The sequence below is a fragment of the Paroedura picta genome, chromosome 1 (assembly GCF_049243985.1).
Source record: "Paroedura picta isolate Pp20150507F chromosome 1, Ppicta_v3.0, whole genome shotgun sequence".
NCBI classification, from domain to species: Eukaryota; Metazoa; Chordata; class Lepidosauria; order Squamata; family Gekkonidae; genus Paroedura; species Paroedura picta.
This window is the reverse complement of record NC_135369.1, coordinates 23,571,709-23,590,347: the sequence shown is the minus strand read 5'-3', so window position 1 is coordinate 23,590,347 and position 18,639 is coordinate 23,571,709. Positions and strand designations below refer to the sequence as shown.

General features: G+C 53.6%; 1 protein-coding gene across 32 annotated transcripts in view; it reads left to right on the top strand.

The window, feature by feature from the left end:
- NRXN2 (neurexin 2) overlaps window positions 1-18,639 on the top strand; it is a 444,528-nt gene that overhangs the window by 329,410 nt on the left and 96,479 nt on the right. For all 32 annotated transcript variants that reach the window (XM_077327760.1, XM_077327722.1, XM_077327706.1 and 29 more), the window contains one exon: window positions 242-423. In XM_077327760.1, coding sequence (XP_077183875.1) covers window positions 242-423 — 182 coding nt within the window. The remainder of the gene's footprint in view (window positions 1-241; window positions 424-18,639) is intronic.

Genomic DNA, 18,639 nt, shown 5'->3' with positions numbered 1-18,639 from the left:
TTTCAGATGATGTTACTTGCTTGCTGCTCGTGGCTGAGAACTATTGTAAGCCGCTGTGGTGGGCAGGAAAAGCGACATATAAATATTTCAGTCAGTAAATGGCAGGTGCCTGACAGGCTGAATGCAAAGGTATCCCCAGTCTCCAGCTCTCAGCTGGCAGAGAAATTGCTGAAGACTAGATCCTCCCATGGTCTCTGTTTCTAACCATTCTGTTTCTCTCTCTCTTTCTCCATGTTTCCAGCTGGCACGACGTACATTTTTGGGAAGGGCGGGGCGCTGATCACGTACACGTGGCCTCCCAATGACCGCCCCAGCACGCGGGCCGACCGGCTGGCCGTGGGTTTCAGCACGCATCAGAAAAATGCCATTCTGGTGCGGGTGGACAGCGCCTCTGGGCTCGGTGACTACTTACAGCTGCACATAGTAAGGAGGGGGGGCTGGATCCTGCAGGGGGGGCATGAGGTGGGAAGGCCGGGCGGGCAGGGGGGAGTACAGAACTTCTCAACCAAATCTGGGCCCATGAGTGTTGCTTGGGGCAGCCTCAAGAGGTGGGTCCTGCCCCTCTGATTTGGACCAGGAGAGGGAGCAGAGAAAAGAATCTGCTTCAGGAATTGTTTTTTTCCCCTGGGTAAGGGATCCAACTGAAAGTGCACCTCTCTGCGGCTTGATGCCGGCCCAATTCCTGGCCCTTGGTGTGCCTCTTTCTCCTCTTCTGCTGGGGAGCACTTTCCTGGCTCGTGCCTTATAGGCATCATGGCAGGGGTGAGGTTCTGAGGCAGCCACTGTCCGGCTTCTAAAGATCCTGTCTGTCACTGCTTGTTTCTGGGAGGGGAGGCTGGGTGGGGAACACTGGCCATTTCTGCCGATGGGGGCCATTTGCCCTTCACCACCTCTGGAGGCACGGGCAGAAGGCACTCCTGGGCTACTCCCTTTTGGGTTGGGAGTGCAATTTTGTTTAAGACTTGAAAGCGTCATTTGCCCAGTTGGGACACCACATTTGGAATGCGTGGAAAGCCAGCAGGGCGTGGCCCATGCAGCTGATACATCATCTGCACATGACTTGTGCCTTCCAAGTTGCAAATAGACCCAACACTCATGTGCACTCAGGCTTAGCCCTTGCTGCCTTTTTGGCCTGGCTGAGCTTCCGTCCCTCCTGCAGGGGCAGGCTGAATGGGACTTCCTGAGGGCCACGCTGGTCACCGTAGTGGCCTCTAGTGTGGGGAAGTATCCCTGGAGCTTGGAGGGGCATCGAAGTGGAAATGCAACCAGAACCTTTGTGCGGGGGGGAGTGTTTGCTGTGATTCACCATGAGTCAGGGGAAGGCACTCTGCATGTGCTTAATTCACACGTCCAGGACGGAACTCTGACATTAAAAGTGCATTGACCAGATTTGCACACTTGGCAAGAAGTCCGCAGCATTCTCCATATGCTCAGAGGCATCTTGGCTTCTGACTCCAAGCATTTAGGGATAATAAGCCGATAATTCTGCACTTCTGCAACTGGAATTCCCGGTGTATGATGTAGCCCTTAGAAGCATTGCTGACATCCAGGTGTCACCTGAAGATCTTCCGCTATTGCCGTTGATCTCCAGACCACACAGGTCAGTTCCCCCTGGAGGAAATGGCTGTGGCTCTTTACCATGCTGGCAGGGTCTCATGGGAATTGTAGTCCTTGAACATCTGGAGGACCACAGGTTGACTACCCCTGCCTTAGGAAACAGCCAGGGCTGGAGGGAGGGCCCCAATCTGAACCAGGGTCCTGGTACCAGAGAAACAGCGGCTTGATTCTTTCATCACCTTTTCCCCAGTCACATCACACTGTCCCTTCCGCTGCTGTTTTCCAAGGCCTGAATCCGGCATCCCCCTGGCAGAATCAGCGCTTAGTCATAGGACTTCCCTTGATGGCCAGGATGAGTTCAGATGCTGTTGAGTAATCTCAGGCTGTCCTCACACAACTGGGATCTCCAGGCATGTCTCGGCATCCACAATTTCACTGCTGCTGCCAATTTGTGTGTGTGTGTCTGTGTTTCTGTGGTGGGGGGAGGGTTGTTTTGTTTATATGCTGTAGGAAGGTTGCTTGGGCAGCCCTGCAGCCTCTGCATGAGGCCATTAACAGGCTGTGGACATGATCCTGTGCTTTTCCTCTTCCTTATTTTGTTTCCAAGTTGAAAACCAGTTTGGTGTAGTGGTTAGGAGTGCGGGCTACTAATCTGGCAAACTGGGTGACCTTGGGGTAGTCACAGCACTGATTGAGCTGTTCTGTCCGAGCAGTGATATCAGGGCTCTCTCAGCCTCACCCACCTCCCAGGGTGTCTGATGTGGGGAAAGGAAAGGGTAGGTGACTGTAAGCCGCTTTGAGCCTCCTTCAGGTTGAGAAAAGCAGCCTAGAAGAAGCAACTCTTTTTCTTCAGTAATCTTAGGGCTCTCTCAGCCTCACCTACTTCACAGGGTGTCTGTTGCGATTGTAAGCCGCTTCGAGACTCCTTCGGGTAGAGAAAAGCATCCTATACGAACCAACTCTTCATCTTCTTCAAAACGAATTAATTCTCCGTCCTGTGCAAACCCGGCATCTTGTGCAGGCCGCAGGCGCCTAGTCCATCTCTGTGTCGCTCCTATTAATATTTATGCATTAATGACTGTGCATGATATTGGGAGAGAGGAGGCAGGGGGGAGGGCTTGTTACTTAATCAAATACTCCTTGCTGGGGGGGGGGGGAGCAGGAGGCTAATCTCTCTCTCCTGGGTGTGCCTCGCACTGTGGGCCAGGCTCCCTGAACGCCTGGGTCGCAGAGTCTCCTCTCTGGGTCTCGTGCTGGTCTGTCATGGCCTGTCAAGTAGTTCCATTCAGATCCTTGATTGGGTTCTTGATGCCTCTGCCAGCAGGCCTTTGCCCACATAGTGCGACTTAATCTCTTCCTGTCAAGGAAGAAGCTTCCCCAGGGCCACAGCCTTGCACAGACTGTCCATTGGGCACAGGCCAAGTTGGGGTGCCAAGAGGAGGCAGTTGGAGCTGCAGGGAAGGTGACCCTGGCCTCAGACCTCAGCCCCCACTGCCACAGTGGAGAATTTGGAGGGGATGGTGGAGTTGTGTTTTATAACGTTAGGGGTTTTATGGGGTTTTATGTATTGGGGTTTTTATAACTGTTAGCCACCATGAGCCCTTGTGGGAGTGGCAGGATAGAAATGCAATGATGATAGATAGATAGATAGATAGATAGATAGATAGATAGATAGATAGATAGATAGATAGATAGATAGATAGATAGATAGATAGATAGATAGATAGGTAGGTAGGTAGGTAGGTAGGTAGGTAGGTAGGTAGGTAGGTAGGTAGGTAGGTAGGTAGGTAGGTAGAGAGGCAGGCAGGCAGGCAGGCAGGCAGGCAGGCTGGCAGACAGACAGACAGACAGACAGACAGACAGACAGACAGACAGACAGACAGACAGACAGACAGACAGACAGACAGACAGACAGACAGATAGATAGATAGATAGATAGATAGATAGATAGATAGATAGATAGATAGATAGATAGAACTTACCACTCCCCTGGGGCCTTTGCAAGGCGAGAACTGGTTGTTGGGGTGTTGATGGGGGAGGCGTATTTTGGAGGGCACGGCCCCCTCTGCTAAGGCTCCCACATGCCTGGAGGAAGGGGAAATGGTTCCATTGGCATTTCTGTAGCTTCCCTGCTAAAAACCAAACCATTTTGCACCAAGAAAGCAGGTGCTTTTCAGAAGTTATAGACATTAAACATTTTGCATCATTAATGCTCCGCCTGCTGGTCGTGGGGAGGGCTCGGGCGATGAAGCCCCTCCCCTGAATTGGTGGCCTCCTGGCAGTCTTGCTGGCATCTGAGAAGTCCCCGGGTCACTGTCCAATCACTGCCTCATCTGCCTGTGCCGCCATGGGGGCTGGGGGGTGGGGAGGGGAAGCGAATTATTTTTCTTGGACGCTTCATGGGCTGCACCTGCATGGCCGGAGCAGAGAATTTTCCAAAGTCCAGGAGGGAGTCAAGAGTTCACAGCTAACGGGGCAGGGAACGAAGTCAAGTCGAGCCGGAGTCAAGAGCCCGGGAAACAGTCAAAGCCAAACCATGGTCAGAAGCCAAGCTGTAGGTCTGGAGCTGGGAGCGTAGTCAGGAACCAAAGGCAAGGGCCTAGAGCCGGGAGCGTATTCAAGAGTCAGGCCGAAGTCAGGAACCAAGAATCAGTCGGGCAGAGCTTCGCCAAAGCAAACTGGAACAAGGAGCTGCCTGACTCTTCAGCCCCTTCTGAAATACAGCCAAGCCAGGTGGGGCAGCCCTCAGCCAGAGGGGCTTGCAGCTTGTTCTACTCCTCATCAGAAGAAGCAAGTGTAGCTGAGCCCCATCTACCCTGCCGGTGTGCTGCCAGGCGTGCTGATCTCCTGACAACGCTCAGAGTCCAAACACTGCTGTGTGGGACTCGCTGGGATTTCGGCTGGGACCAGTGAGTCTTCAGGGCTGGTATGTGCGGCCACATCAGGCTGGGTGCCGCTCTGGCTGGGGCCAGGTTGTTCAACCTCTGGGGCATCGGGCTGTCTTCACCGGCCAGATCAACAGGTGGTGCCTGGAGAGTGGCTCAGGATCAGCTGCAGCCTCTGGAGCGCCCTCTGGAGGCTCAGCCAGTGGTGCAGCAGGGGCCATGACGCTCCATCTATCTCAGACGCCAGCCTTGCGCAGAGAGTCAGAATCTAGGCAGGTCTGTCTATCACCCAGGCACCTCCTGGTTCTTCCATTACTCATTTTATGATTAATCTCAGGAGGGATTGAGCCGTTTCCCCCAAGACTTCGCAGCTTGCTCCGTGTTTGAGCAGAGGCTCCCATCGAGGCACAGTTCCCCCCCCCCCCCCCCATTTTGCACGATCTCCATGCCCAAGCAGGGATTCGTAACCCACTGCCCAAGACTGACTTCTCCATCCCAGGAACTGTACCCGAAAAGAGACACCACCCTAATGCATGTTGAGAGAGAGGGGCAAGAGGAACTAGAAAGGGGTGACTCTCCCGGCTCCTAGGGTGGGAGGGCGCTGCGTATTCGGCATGTCAGGCAGCGGCCATTCAATTCCGTGGCGATTTCTCACCGAAGGCCCCCGCAGCGTGTGTGTGTGTACGTATGTATATATTTTCAGATTTTGATGCTATCCTTCCCTGTGGGATCAGAGCAGCTTACAGCATATTAACACAAAACAAAATTTGGAATATTAAAAACCAGGTTGTGTTAAAACCCAGGCGCTGACCGTCTTCTCTCCGATAGGAGGGAGGGGGAACAAGGCGCCATGAAACAATAAGCAGGCGCTGTACGGATGCGGTGGCCTGTGTTAGGGAGGCCAGTCGTTGATGGTCCCAGCCAGAGGCCTGGGTGAACCACTCTGTCTTGTCGGCCCTGCAGAACTGGTTTCTGTCCCGCAGGGCCCTGACCTCACTTGGAAGAGCTTTCCACCTGGCTCTGGCTGCCGGAATTTCTCCTTGTTTTGCAAAGCGGGCTTGTCTCTGTCCGTCGGGCAGCATTGTGGAAGCGGGAAGGGGCCTACCAAGACTCCCCAGCCCAGCCCACCTTGCCACGCCCTCGACATGAGCGTTGCAGCCCTTCCAGCCGAGGAGCGGACGGTGGTGCTGCACGGGAGCTGGCCGTGCCTTGGCACTCTAGCAAGGACACTCTCGTCTCTCCGCCTGCCCCGTGGCATGTGCCAGGCGAAGGTGCCGCTGCTAATGCTGCGTGGCAGGAGAGCAGGCAGGCTGGCTGGGGAGGACCCGGCGTGTCAAGCAGGCCCCCGGGGTGCCCGTGCTCCACTCCAGCGCCTTCGCCTCCCATCCTTTTCTCCGTCACGGCCCTGCCAGGCTAATGCTGGCCGACAGCGTAACCTACTGGTGCAGGCGCAGCGGCGGCCGTTCTTCCTTGGGCCAAGGTTCCCGGAGCGTGCCCAGAAAGGGCTTTGGTGGCTGGCTTGTGGGTGAAAGCGAGGGGGGGGAGGACGTGGGAGGCAAGGCTTCCTCCTAGGTCCTCTGGCAGGGGAGACGCACCTTATGAATGCGGGGAACAAGAATCGCTTCCTGTAGAAATAAGGTTTGCCCCTGTGCACTGCCTAGTCATGACTTGATGGTGGCAGTTCCCTCTACAAAGCTGTGGAGGCGGGGAAAGCAGGGTTTTCAGGCTGATCCTGCATGGAGCCGGGAGTTGGACGAGCTGGCCCATAGGGCCCTTCCCAACTCTATGGTTCCGCCATTTCAGCACCAAGGGGAAAGTGCTCTTTGCCTCTTCCCAGGCTGGGAGCTGGGCTTCCTTTACCTGCTCTGCACCACTGGTGACCTTGGGAGGGGGAGTGGTGGCAAGGACACGCACTTCTTGCAGCCTCGTCCTGTTCTCCTGCCCGCCCACCCCCTGTTCATGTCATGATCCGTCCTGTAGGCCTCCAACCCTTCACAGCAGGCAAGGAATAGTCAGCCTGAGTGTTCAGTTTGGGTCTGTTGCACAGATGCAAGACAGGGCAATTGGCCAATTGTTGAAGGGAATGTGTGTGTGTGTGTGAGAGAGAGAGAGAGAGAGAGAGAGAGAAGTGGAGTCTAATTCCTTGGTGAGTCTTGCCTCACACAGCCTTCCTTGTGAGGATGTTTTGTCTCCCCTCACCCCACCCCACCCCACCCCACCCCTGGGCTGCAGTATATTCAAGGAGGTTATTGTTATTATTTTCTTCAATGCAGACTGTCCGCTGGCTGGCTGGATCCCTGTCTCCAGCTGTGGCCAGATATTCAGCCCCTGGCATGTGTCCTTTATCCATGAAGGTACCATTTCACGGCTGTGGCTTCCTGTGAGCCCTCTCCTTCATCTGGGGGTCTAGCCCATTTTTTCTTTTAGTGGCCCCAGCAGTGCTTGGGTACAGAATCCTGGAGTCGGGAGGGGCCCTGCAGGCCGTCTGGTCCAACCCCCTGCTCCATGCAGGATCAGCCTCAAGCATCCAGGATAAGGAGCTGTCCAGCCGCTGCTTAAGGACCAGTGAGGGGGAGCTCACCACCTCCTCAGGCAGCCCATTTCACTGCTGAACTATTCGGGCTCTGAAAACCTTTTTGCTGATATCTAGCCGATATCATTCTACACATGGTTTAAAGCCATAACTGCGGGTCCTATCCCCTTCCGCCAACACGAACAGCTCTTTGGGGGAGAGGCCTCATAAAACCACTCCTATCAACCCAACAGGATTTTTTCTTTTTTGCCGATCCCACCACCTCTTTGGAAGAAGAACCCACAGTTTTAGAAAGTGGGTCCTCTCTTCTACTGTCAACAGGCACTGCTTCCTTTCCTTTACCAAGTGACAGCCTTTCAGATACTTAAAGAGAGCCATCATGTCCCCTCTCTGCCTCCTTCTCTCGAGGCTGAATATTCCCCAGCCCCTCAGCCTTTCCCCCAGTGCCTGGATCATCCTTGTTGTTTTGAACCCTCTCAACTTTATCCATGTCCTTTTTTGAGGTATGGCTCCAGTTTCTTCCATTGGGACCCCGGGCAGGAGAACATCTGGCTGGATTGCACCCCCTAAGCCAAATTCTGCCTCCTTTTGGATCCTGGGGCAAGCACAGTGTGGCATTCCACCCACTGACTGCTGGGCCATGGGGACATTTGTGCTTTCCCCTGACCTCTGAGTAGCCCCCATCACCAGGGGATGTGGGGACGGGTCTTTCGGGTCAGAGGGGTGACTCCCAGACTGACCAGACTCCCCTGGCTGGGTTTTTGGGCATGCATTTCCAGTCCTCTCCTGGGCACCGGTAGCATTTGGGCTCATCTCAGGCAGGCAAGGAGGGAAATGTCCCCTTGCGTCCCCTTCCTTTCCTCCTCCTTTGTAGTTTCTCACAGCTGCCACTGCAGACAAAGCCCCTCTCTGCTGGAGCCCTTGCAGTCTGGAAGATGTGCTTTAGCTGTGACACTCGCACAATGGCGCCTGCCAGCGCAACCCTGCGCTGCTTTGCTTAGGAGACAGTGAGCACAGCAGATTGGCAGGGGACACAGGGCCCTCTGTGTGTGTGTGTTTCATACTTTGCATGTGTGTGCTTACGTGCCCGTCTGTCTGCGCGATCAGCTGGCGTTTCTCCCTGTCCAGCACATGGCCTGTGCGATGCGCAGCCTTTTTGCAAGCGCCCGCTTTGTTCGGCACACAAAGAGCGCTGATGTGCATCCCTTGTTTTGCATAGAGCAGGACGGCTCGGGGGCACCTACTCAGGGCCACTTAGCGGGGATTAGTTACCCTTGAGCACCCTGTCACCATCCGGCTATTCTTGCAGGGCACCTGCTCTCTTTCAGACACACTCAGTGCCTGGGAGTCTTAATCCTGGCAACTGGAAGGCCGTGCAGAACCAGCAGGGAGAACAAAGGACCGGTCTTGTGCGCACGGAGCATCAGTGCCCCTGCAGCACAAGCAGTGTCGTGTGCGCTGGTTGTGCTGATGAATGGGGTTAATCACTCTCACCTGGAGCGTTATGTGTATGTGCATGGATTTTTTTTTTCCCCTGCTGAATTTAAAAACGCTTTACGTTGCAGAACCACAGGGCTGGGTGGGGCTCTAGCGGCCGCTAGGCTGAGCCCCTTAGGTTGAAGCACACGACACGGTCTGCAACCCACCCCCACCCCAGACATGCAGTTGGGGCTCAGAGCTTGGAAACGGTGGTTTCCGATCAAGCCACTGGAGCTACATAACTTCTCCGGAAACAAAGCCACCACTTCTGGCACCTCCCAAAGGCAAAAAAAAAAAAAAAAAACCCACCGTCTTGGCACAATTATTATTATTATTTATTATTTTTATATATTATTTAGATTTATATCCTGCCTTTATTGAAACTGGTCTCGTGCTGGGTTACAATTCTGAGATTTAAGACCCCACAAAGATTAAACGTCCAAAGTTAACCGGCAGCACAAAAGAGAAGTAAAAACAAGAGGGAGACCCCCCCCCCATCTCTTCCCCTTCCCTCCCACACCACCTCCCAGTGGGTGCCGATTGTTCCAATGCAGAGTGATTTTTCCAATGCAGATTGTAGCAGTTCTTAGCTGTGTAGGGGCCCCTAGATCTCCCACGGCCTGGCCTCAACCAAAGACCTGGCGGGAGAGCTCCGTCTTACAGGCCCTGCGGAACCGTGACAGTTCCTACAGAGCCCTCAGCTCCTCCGGGAGCTCATTCCACCAGGTCGGGGCCAGGAATGAAAAGGAGAGTAGGGGTTTCTACAGGCAACTTTTGACACAGATTCCTCCCCCCTCCAGACATGCATCTGCGCAGCAAGAAGCCCTGCAGGTGACAAGGAGCCCCACTGGGCAGGGGGTCAGGAACCAGCCCTTTGGCAGCTGTGATCATTGTTATTACGGCTGTCGTTTCCTTAGGCGGAGCGCCCGAGGAGATTCCTCAGCAATTGCTCCAGCCTCTATCAGCCCAACCACAGGATCCTGGACGCCAAGCTAAAGTAAAACTAGTTCAATCTCCCTGGCAGAGAGATGCAGCGGAGGCAGGCAGAGCCAGGAAGACTTGAAATAATCACAATAATGAGAGAGAGAGAGACTTGGAACATGCACAGAGTGATTTCTCTTAAGGTTATATTTTCTTTCTTGGTGCTAGCCCCCAAATCTGAGAGCCAGTCTCCTTTTATATCATCCTTCAGGGTTTCCTGTTTTAGCAACCAACTTTTCAGATTTTTGCCACCACAAATTCTAATCCTGACCTCTTTACCGCCTCTTGCTTGTTTTATCAAAGTTATAGCAAGTGTTGTAGCACAGAAATAAATCCGGGGGCAACATGGGTGGTCTCGCCACAGTAAAAAACTAAGTGGTAACCCAAGCTCAACTTTTCCCTGTTTGGATCGATTCAGGTGTGCAGCTGTGTTGGTCTGGAGCAGCAGAACTAAGATTGAGTCCAGTGGCACCTTAAAAACCAACAAAGTTTTATTCAAAACTAGGGGCCAAGCCCATTGCATTCAGGAATTCAATGGACACTGGATGGTGGGGAGGTGAAAGAACTCTGTAGTAGGGTTGTGCGATTCGGCTGGTTCGGCGGCCGTTCCCTCCGGGCGCAGCCAGCGCCGCACCGCAGGGGGGGGAGGGCGGTGCCGGCAGCGGCGTGACAGCGGGCGCAACCACGCAGGCGTGCCTGTGTGGTTGCGCCCACTGTCACGCCGCTGCCGGCACCGCCCTCCCCCCCGCGCGGAGTGGCGCTGGCTGCGCCCGGAGGGAACGGCCGCCGAACCAGCCGAATCGCACAACCCTACTCTGTAGATGGCCTCCCCCTCCCCCCAGGACTTGGAAAGGCTGCAGGTAGCTGTTAGGGAACTCAGTGGCAGGGGCAGCTCTCACGTGGCAGAGATCAGCAGCTACCAAGCCTCACAGGGAAGTGGAAGGAGGAGAGGGTGGTCAGGGGTGGGAGATGGAAGGCGATTGGCTGGCTGCTGGACAAACAGGCAATCCGGTTGGAGGAGGAGGCACTCAGGGGTGAGACAGCCGCTCTGAGTGGCCATTAAGCACTGAGTAACACTTAAGCCATGAGACCAGCTCCTCCTCCAAGCCCTTACCAAAAATATTATGTGGAACAGATGAATACGACTTTGTTGATCTGCATTCTGCAGGGTGTTGGACCTGGAGGACCCTTCCGACTCTATGATCTTAAAGATGCCCCTGGATTGAAACTTTGTTCTTCTCCCCATTTAAAAAGCCTAAAAGCCTCCATTTGAGTGACTATAGAAAGCAGCAGGATGACAATTGAATTCACCCGCCATCATTACATGGTGTCAAGTTAAGTTGACATATAAAAAAGCAATGGCAAGAACTTCACACATTGATTTTTTTGCGTGTGTGGCAAACAACAAAACAGTCTGTTGCAAAATGACAAATAAGCGTGGGACTAGATCCAGGCAGGCTTTTCGTTTTGCTCCTCCTCGGCTCCTTTTTATTCGAGCCCTTGAACCACACGGCTTCTTTCCTCATGATCCTCTAAACCAGGACCTTCTGGCAGGCAGAGGAGACCTCAGCCTCCCTCCAGCTTAGCGGGAGAGCCAGCTTGGGGTATTGGTTAGGAGCGCTGACTTCTAATTTGGCGAGCTGGGCTTGATACTCTGTTCCTCCCCCACATGCAGCCAGCTGGGTGACCTTGGGCTTGTCACAGCCTGGATAATTATAATTGGGGGTTTAATGGGAATTTATTGTATTATGGCTTTTTCATTCTGTACCTCGCCACAAGCCGGCTTGCTGAGAGTGGTGGGGAATAAATCCAAAAATAAAATTTAAAAGCTGCTCTGACCAAGCAGTAATATCAGGGCTTTCTCAGCCGCACCTCACAGGGTGCCTGTTGTGGGGAGAGGAAAGGGAAGGCAGTTGGAAGCCGCTTTGAGACTCCTTCGGGTAGAGAAAAGCGGTATATAAGAACCAACTCTTCTTCTTCTACCTCACAGGGTGTCTGTTTTGGGGAGAGGAAAGGGAAGGCGATTGTAAGCTGCTTTGAGACACCTTTGGGTAGAGAAAAGCGGCATATAAGAACCAACTCTTCCTCTTCTACCTCACAGGGTGTCTGATTTAGGGAGAGGAAAGGGAAGGCGATTGTAATCTGCTTCGGGTAGAGAAAAGCGGCATATAAGAACCAACTCTTTATCCCCAGTGCGGAAAGAACCGGGTGTAATCCAGCCCTTTTCACTCCCGTGGAGAACTGCTGCTGAGATGCGCTATAATAAAACCATTGCTGAAACTTGTAACCATGTTCAGCTTCTTAAGCACCCAGAGCCTCTGATCTCTGGCTGCTTGCATGAGGCCATATGTTCAGCCTAGCATTGCCGAGGGGCCACCTAGCTGACTAGGGCACCTCCCCAAAGAGCACTTTGCCCAGCCAATACAAAACCACTGGTGATCCAAGGCCCTAGAGAAGTACCAGGGCCAGGGCCTTTTCAGCATTCCCAAGTCGGAAACCCTGAAAAGGGCGGCAGAAAAACCTAAAAATAAACAATTTAACAACCCCACAGGCGGTCTCTAACAGATCTCCTGCTATTACAATCGCCAGTAACAGGGATCATGTCACTTAGAAAAATTGGCTGCTTTGGAGGAGGACTCTAGAGCAGGGGTAGTCAACCTGTGGTCCTCCAGATGTCCATGGACTACAATTCCCATGAGCCCCTGCCAGCAAACGCTGGCAGGGGCTCCTGGGAATTGTAGTCCATGGACATCTGGAGGACCACAGGTTGACTACCCCTGCTCTATAGCATTCTACCCCATTGAAGTCCCGCCCCTGGATCCACTCCCTAAATAGCCAGGTATGTCACAAGCCAGAACTGGCTGCCGTAATGCTGCTGCTGCATAAGGAGAGCCAGCGTGGTGTCGTGGTTAGGGGCCGCCAGCCTCTAATCTGGAGAGCCGGGTTTGATTCCCCACTCCTTCTGCAAGTCCAGCCAGCTGGGTGACCTTGGGCCGGTCACAGTTCTCTCAGAGCTCTCTCAGTCCACCCGCTTCACAGGGTGTCTATTGGAGGGAGAGGAACGGCAGTTATAAGCTGCTTTGAGACTCCGGGTCGTAAAAAGTGGGGTAGCAAATCTCTCTCTGTCTCTCTCTCTGTCTCTGTCTCTCTCTCGGATTGGAAATGGTGTGATTTGCGTGGAGGTTCTCTGTCCACTTGACGCGTATATTGCGAGTGGCAGCTTTGCCCTGGGGGGGGACTGCATACGGGAGCTCCCCCCTCCCAGGGCAACTAAAGGGTGTAGATGGGGGTGTGGGCTGTGCGAAGGAAGCCCTGCCGTGGTTCCCCCATCCTGCCAACCTGCCCTCCCCCTCCCCCACTGGCTGCCTTCCCCTGCAAGTAATGGCCCTGCAGAGCGGAGGCAGGATCGATGCACCGTTCAGGCACAGGAGAGCCATTCTGGCTCCAGAAGGGAGGGAGGGAGGGAGGGCTTGGAGGAGGAGGCTCATGCTTCACACCCACGCAGTCCGCCCCCTTCCCTTCCTAAGAGGAGAAAGCAACCAATCAAGTCGCTCCCTGTTGTCTTGGGTGCTTTCCGTCCTCCAGGATTGGGATATGGGACTTTGACACCTGAGGATACGTGACTTCTAGGGAGCTCTCCTCTCTGTTCACCACACCAGGAAAGAAGAAAGCACACATGCCAGAAGAGGGGCGATGCCTCCTCCCAAGTCCCTTTGTTGCATGCCCAGGGCCTTCCCTCGCCCAGCTGCCCAAGAGCTGCTCCCCTCTCAACACCTCCCCTGGACAGAGACCTTCCTTCCCCGCCTCCTGCAGCCAGACAGGGTCCTAGCTAGGTGGGGAGAGCTCAGGCGTGTCCAGCGCCTCCCAGGCTGGCCTTGCATGCCAGGGAGATGAATGGGGGTCAGCCAGGGGAAGGAGAGCGGTACATGGCCAGAACAGAGTGGCGGCAGCATCCCCAGGCCCTTCTTGCAGGCAGAGCCAGGCTGTTTATCACACCCGCTGATGGGCCACTGGTAGCGGCCGAGCAGCACTTCTGGGCTCTGGCCGGTGCCATTTTGCGGCAGCGGCAGGAAGATGCCAGCAGCACAGAGTTTTTCCAGGTCGTGGCTAGTGGGCCCAGGCGGGCACAGCATCCCCGACGAGCTCTCCGCGCCAGCTCGTGTCAGGAAAAGATGACCTTCAGAGGCTGAGCTCCCCACTGCCCAGAGCTGTGAGGGAGATGGGGCAGGGCTGTGGCACGCAAGGACAGAGCGTGCGCTTCCCATGCAGCAGGTCCCAGGCTCCGTTCCCACTGAAGGACCTCAGGAAGCAGGTGTTGGGAGAGATGTTTCTTGGCCTGTGACCCTGGAGAGACAACGCCAGCCGGGGTAGACAGTGCTGAGCCGGAGGGGCCAGAGACTCTGTAGGCATCAGCTGTGCCCTACACTTCCCGTTTCAGCCCAAAAGCGGAAGCTGAAAGGGTTGCGCACAGAGCAATCCATCAAAAAGCAATGTCCTGCCAGGCCCTTTGAAGACGGGGGGCTTAGGTGAGTGTGGCTCTTTTTCGGCCAGTGAAACAGCTCCCTAATCCAAGGTGGGAAATGGGGGCAGAGCTTTGGCCGAGCTCCTGAACCCTGATCACCAGGAGGCACGGATGGCCCAAGCGCTTCAAGCCCAACCCCTGCCTCTGTGGTGGTTAAGAATAGCAACTTCTAATCTGGCCAGCTGGGTTTGATTTTGCGCTCCCCCACATGCAGCCAGCTGGGTGACATTGGGCTTGCCATAAAGCTGTTCTGACCAAGCCGTATTGCTAGCAACTGTGTCAGTGATGTGTTTTTAAGACTGTGCACTGCCCTGAGACGACTAGTTGGAGAGGGGCGGCATAGAATTGGAATAATAAATAAATGTTTCCTAAGCAGGGGCAAGGTGCGCATTTTGCATGCACAACCAGGTTCGATAAGTACCAAACAAAATTTCTGGAGAATCCTGGAGTGCAGGGAGATTGTGTGCATGTGAAAAGTATATGCCTTGCCCCATCCAGATTAGGAGAGGCTGCACATATAAGGAGCATCCCAGGTAGCATGTGCTGCTGATACACACCGTTGCTGGGTCCTCTGTCTACGAGGATGCGACATCTGAAGACATCTCTGTCTTATGGGGTGATGGTTGACAAGTCATCTCCAGGATGATGTGGATGAGCTGTAATGGGTTCAGAGAAGAGTGGTGAAAATAGCCAGAGTCTGGAAAGGAGGTCCCACGGGGAAAAGAGGAAAAATATGTAGTTTGAACATGGGAGAGGGGATCTGAGAGGGCTGTTGAGATGATGGAATGGCCAAATTGTGGTTCTCCAGATGTCTGTGGGCTACAATTCCCATGAGCCCCTGCCAGCACAGAGACCAAATCTCTGAGAGGGGTGTTGGGATGTGCATGTATTCCTGAAAAATCATCACATGGAATAGGCCGCGGCGGTGGCCAAACTGTGGCTCTCATGCTGGCAGGGGCACATGCTGGCAGGGGCTCATGGGAATTGTATTCCATGAACATCCGGAGACCCACAGTTTGGCCACCCCTGGTCAACAGGGTGAAATCATTGTCGCTGCTTGGGAGGGCAAAACTCACATTGGGTAGATTTAGATGTCAGTGAAACGTTAGGAAAAGTTTCTGGAGAGTGAGAGAAGCACCACAGTAGGACCGATGAGTTACCTGGAGCAGAGGAGTGGGAGGTCCTCTAGCTTCTGATGATCCTGCATTGAGCAAGGAGTTCAAGGAGTTGAACTAGAAAGCCCACAAAGTCTCATGCAAGTGTGAGGAAGGGAGCTTTGCCCCTTGAAAGGCTATACCTCAAAAATCTTTGTGGTCTCGAAGGTGCCAAGGAAGCCAAGCTGTTCTGCCGGAGACCAGCACAGCTACCCACTGGAGCCACCTTCCCATTCTGTGTCCATCTGCACTAGCGGCCTTGCTTCTTTCCTATGTAGCTAAGCTCTGGAGCTAAAGATGCTGTTCCTGGCTTTGACTCAATGCTGGTAACCATGGTTAGCATTGAGGCTTCCCAGTGGGATGATGGCCAAGGTCTGCTCAGGAGGGCCGAGGAAGGAGAGAGACCGTGGAGGTCTTCTTACTCCCTTGCAAACAGAAAGGTGAGAGAGAGAGAGAGAGAGAGAGAGAGGGAGGGAGGTTTGAGCACAGCTTGCTCCATGCAGGCCTAGCAAGGTTTGTGAACTGGGGCAAACTGGTTAGTAGACCCCTATCAGACCCTAGTTTCACATGCTGGTTCTTGAGTGGTCCTTAACCATACAATTATAGAGTTGGAAGGGTCATTGCTCCAGGGTCATCTAGCCCAACCCCCAGCACAGTGCAGGAACTCGCAACTACCTGCCCACCCGCAGTGACCCCCATTTCATGCCCAAGTGTTCCCTCCACCAAACCAGTGTTCCTTTGTCTCCCACCGTGTGTGAGTAAACATTGGATGGAATTGATGGAAACAGCTCTCTGTGCAATGTCCCCTAACTTGAGACAAACCAGAACTGTCTTCACCTTAGAGTTAGTGGGATAGATAGGAACACTGACCTCTCCTGATCTCACTGACCTGCCCCTAGGGAGTAATTTTCTGTTTCACAAGTCTTTCCTTCTCCTCTTCTTCAAGCTTGCAACACAATGCTGAGAGACAGTTCAAGGACTCAGTTTAGAACCCCAGTTCATTTGGACCTAAATATGGCTCATGCGATTATCTGAATGCAGGCTAACTTATTGTAGGTCAGACCAGCATCTAAAACCATGGTTTGCAGGTAACTTATTTACCATGTTTAGCTTGGAATACCGTTCTGCTGGCCAGTGATGCTGGTTGGGGGGGGGGGCAGAATATCATCTGGGTGCTTGAAATTGGGGTCACTGTGGTGGGCAGGTAGTTGTGAATTCCCTGCACTCTGCAGGGGGTTGGGCTGGATGGCCATGGAGGTCCCTTCCAACTCGATGATTCTATGATGGAGCGGAGAAGCCCCTAGCATCTCTCTCCATCCAGCTATTTATATTAGAATAGGAATCTTACCTTTACCTCTAAGTATATGGAATTAAGTTCTCTAATAAACAGCTGCTATATTAGTTAAGTACCCTCTTTGTGAACTTGCCTTGCTTTGTTTGTTGTTTTCTGACCTCATGCTCTCTGCCCACGCTGCGCTTGCTTGCCGTACTAAGGCACCCTGCTAACTTTCATAGCAGATGAGACACTGGGGATGTTCTCATTGGGAAAGTCAGGGATGGGGTGGGAAGCCGTGGCTCAGAGGTAGAGCATCTGCTTGGCACTCAGAAGGTCCCAAGTTCAATCCCCGGCACCTCCAGTTAAAGGACCAGGCAGAGGATGACCTGGAGGACCACTGCCCGAGACCCTGGAGAGCCGCTGCCTTGTCAGAATAAACAGTACTGACCTTGGTGGGCTGGGGGTCTGCTTAAAAGCAGCTTCAAGTGAGTTTCTTTTGCTTTCAAATCTATCCATTGGGCACATGGTGGACTGGAACTGCAGGAGAGTGGCGTTTTTAACTTCCCCCTCCCTTTATGGGTGCCTGTATATGAGATCGATTTTCTTCATGTATTTTGGTACTCCATCTATACTTCATCTCTTCTCCTCCGTTTCTCCGTGTGAAATAGGTTAGGGTCCTGTGATTCCATGACAAAGAGGGGATTTGAACTTGGGTCTCACAGAGCCCAGACTGAAGCTCTGTCCACTGCACCAGCGGCAACCCTGGATTCATGCAGGATGGGGAAATGGTGTGGGAAGAGGCCTCCCCTCTCTTCCTGTTTCGGGCCCATCTAAGATCGCCTCCATATGCCTGATAATTTGAGCTGTTTCTGTGAGCTCCAGTTATGGCCTTCCCAGCCTCTCATCTGAATTGTTTCTGTACGAAGCAGGTGATTCCCTCCTTGTTTTGCTCTCCTTGCAGAGGGCAGCTTCCCCATTGCTCCTTCTCAAGCCCACCATTCCCCTACCCGCCAATGCCTTCTCCTCATGCTCACCCCTTCCCCCTTACCTCGAGCAAGCCCTTTGCAGCATTTTTAGTCAGTATTTAATGTATGGCTGTAGAGTTTCAGCACTATAGCTACTGATAATTTAACTATAAGCTGGGCAAGAATTCATTCCACACTGATGCAAGCAGGGAGGTGCGGAAGGCCCTCTCCCCACCCCTTTGCCCTCCAAAGCAGTTTTGCCTACGATAGAATAATAGAATCCTAGAGTTGGAAGGGGCCATACAGGCCATCTAGTCCCAACCCCCTGCTCAACGCAGGATCAGCCCTAAGCATCCTAGAATCATAGAATCATAGAGTTGGAAGGGGCCATACAGGCCATCTAGTCCCAACCCCCTGCTCAACGCAGGATCAGCCCTAAGCATCCTAGAATCATAGAATCATAGAGTTGGAAGGGGCCAGACAGGCCCTCTAGTCCCAACCCCCTGCTCAACGCGGGATCAGCCCAAAGCATCCTAAAGCAGGGGGATCACTTAGGGGGAACCATTCCAAACTGTGGTTGGGAGGATGCAGAGTGGACTCCACTCCGGGGAAATCGCCTTCTCCAAGAGAACTGCCTGGGGGTGGCAGGAGAGGGGGGACGGCTGTGTCAGACTCCAGGGCCTGTGGTGAGTGTGGCTCCCTCCCTGCCACCTCTTCTGATTGCCACACGCCAGGGCTGCCTGAGCAGATTAAGCCACGCACCGCTCCGCTTCCCACGGCAACTTAGTTATGGGGGAGCCTCAGAAGTTTAAAAAAGCCTAAATTGATTCTTCCGCTAGGAAAAAAAAAATTGCTCCGCTTGGTAAATTAATTTTGACTCCGCTGACTGTTTGCCGTTGCAAACCTCCAGCTATTCATTGCCGCGCCTGCCACGTAATGGAGTAATTGTGGCATTAGGAATTAATAACTGGCAACTGAGTGACATCCTCCTTTTGTTACTAGCACAGGGGTGCCTGGGGGGGGCGCTTTTGCCCCCCCCCCTTTGTTTTTAGAGTGAGTCTGCTCCATGCCTCATCCCGATACCTTTTGAATCATCCCTTTTCATTCGGTTGCCGGCGACGTTTCCCACCTGGATCTAGGAGCCCTTGATCCCAAACCCCCCCTCCCCCCTAAGTTTAAGCCCCCAGGCATCCTGGTCCCTGTGTTCTTTTCTCCACCCACCCCCAGCAGGCTCCCTTTACAGAACTGAGCCTGACTGCCCCTGGGTATCACGGCAGGGTGGCGTCA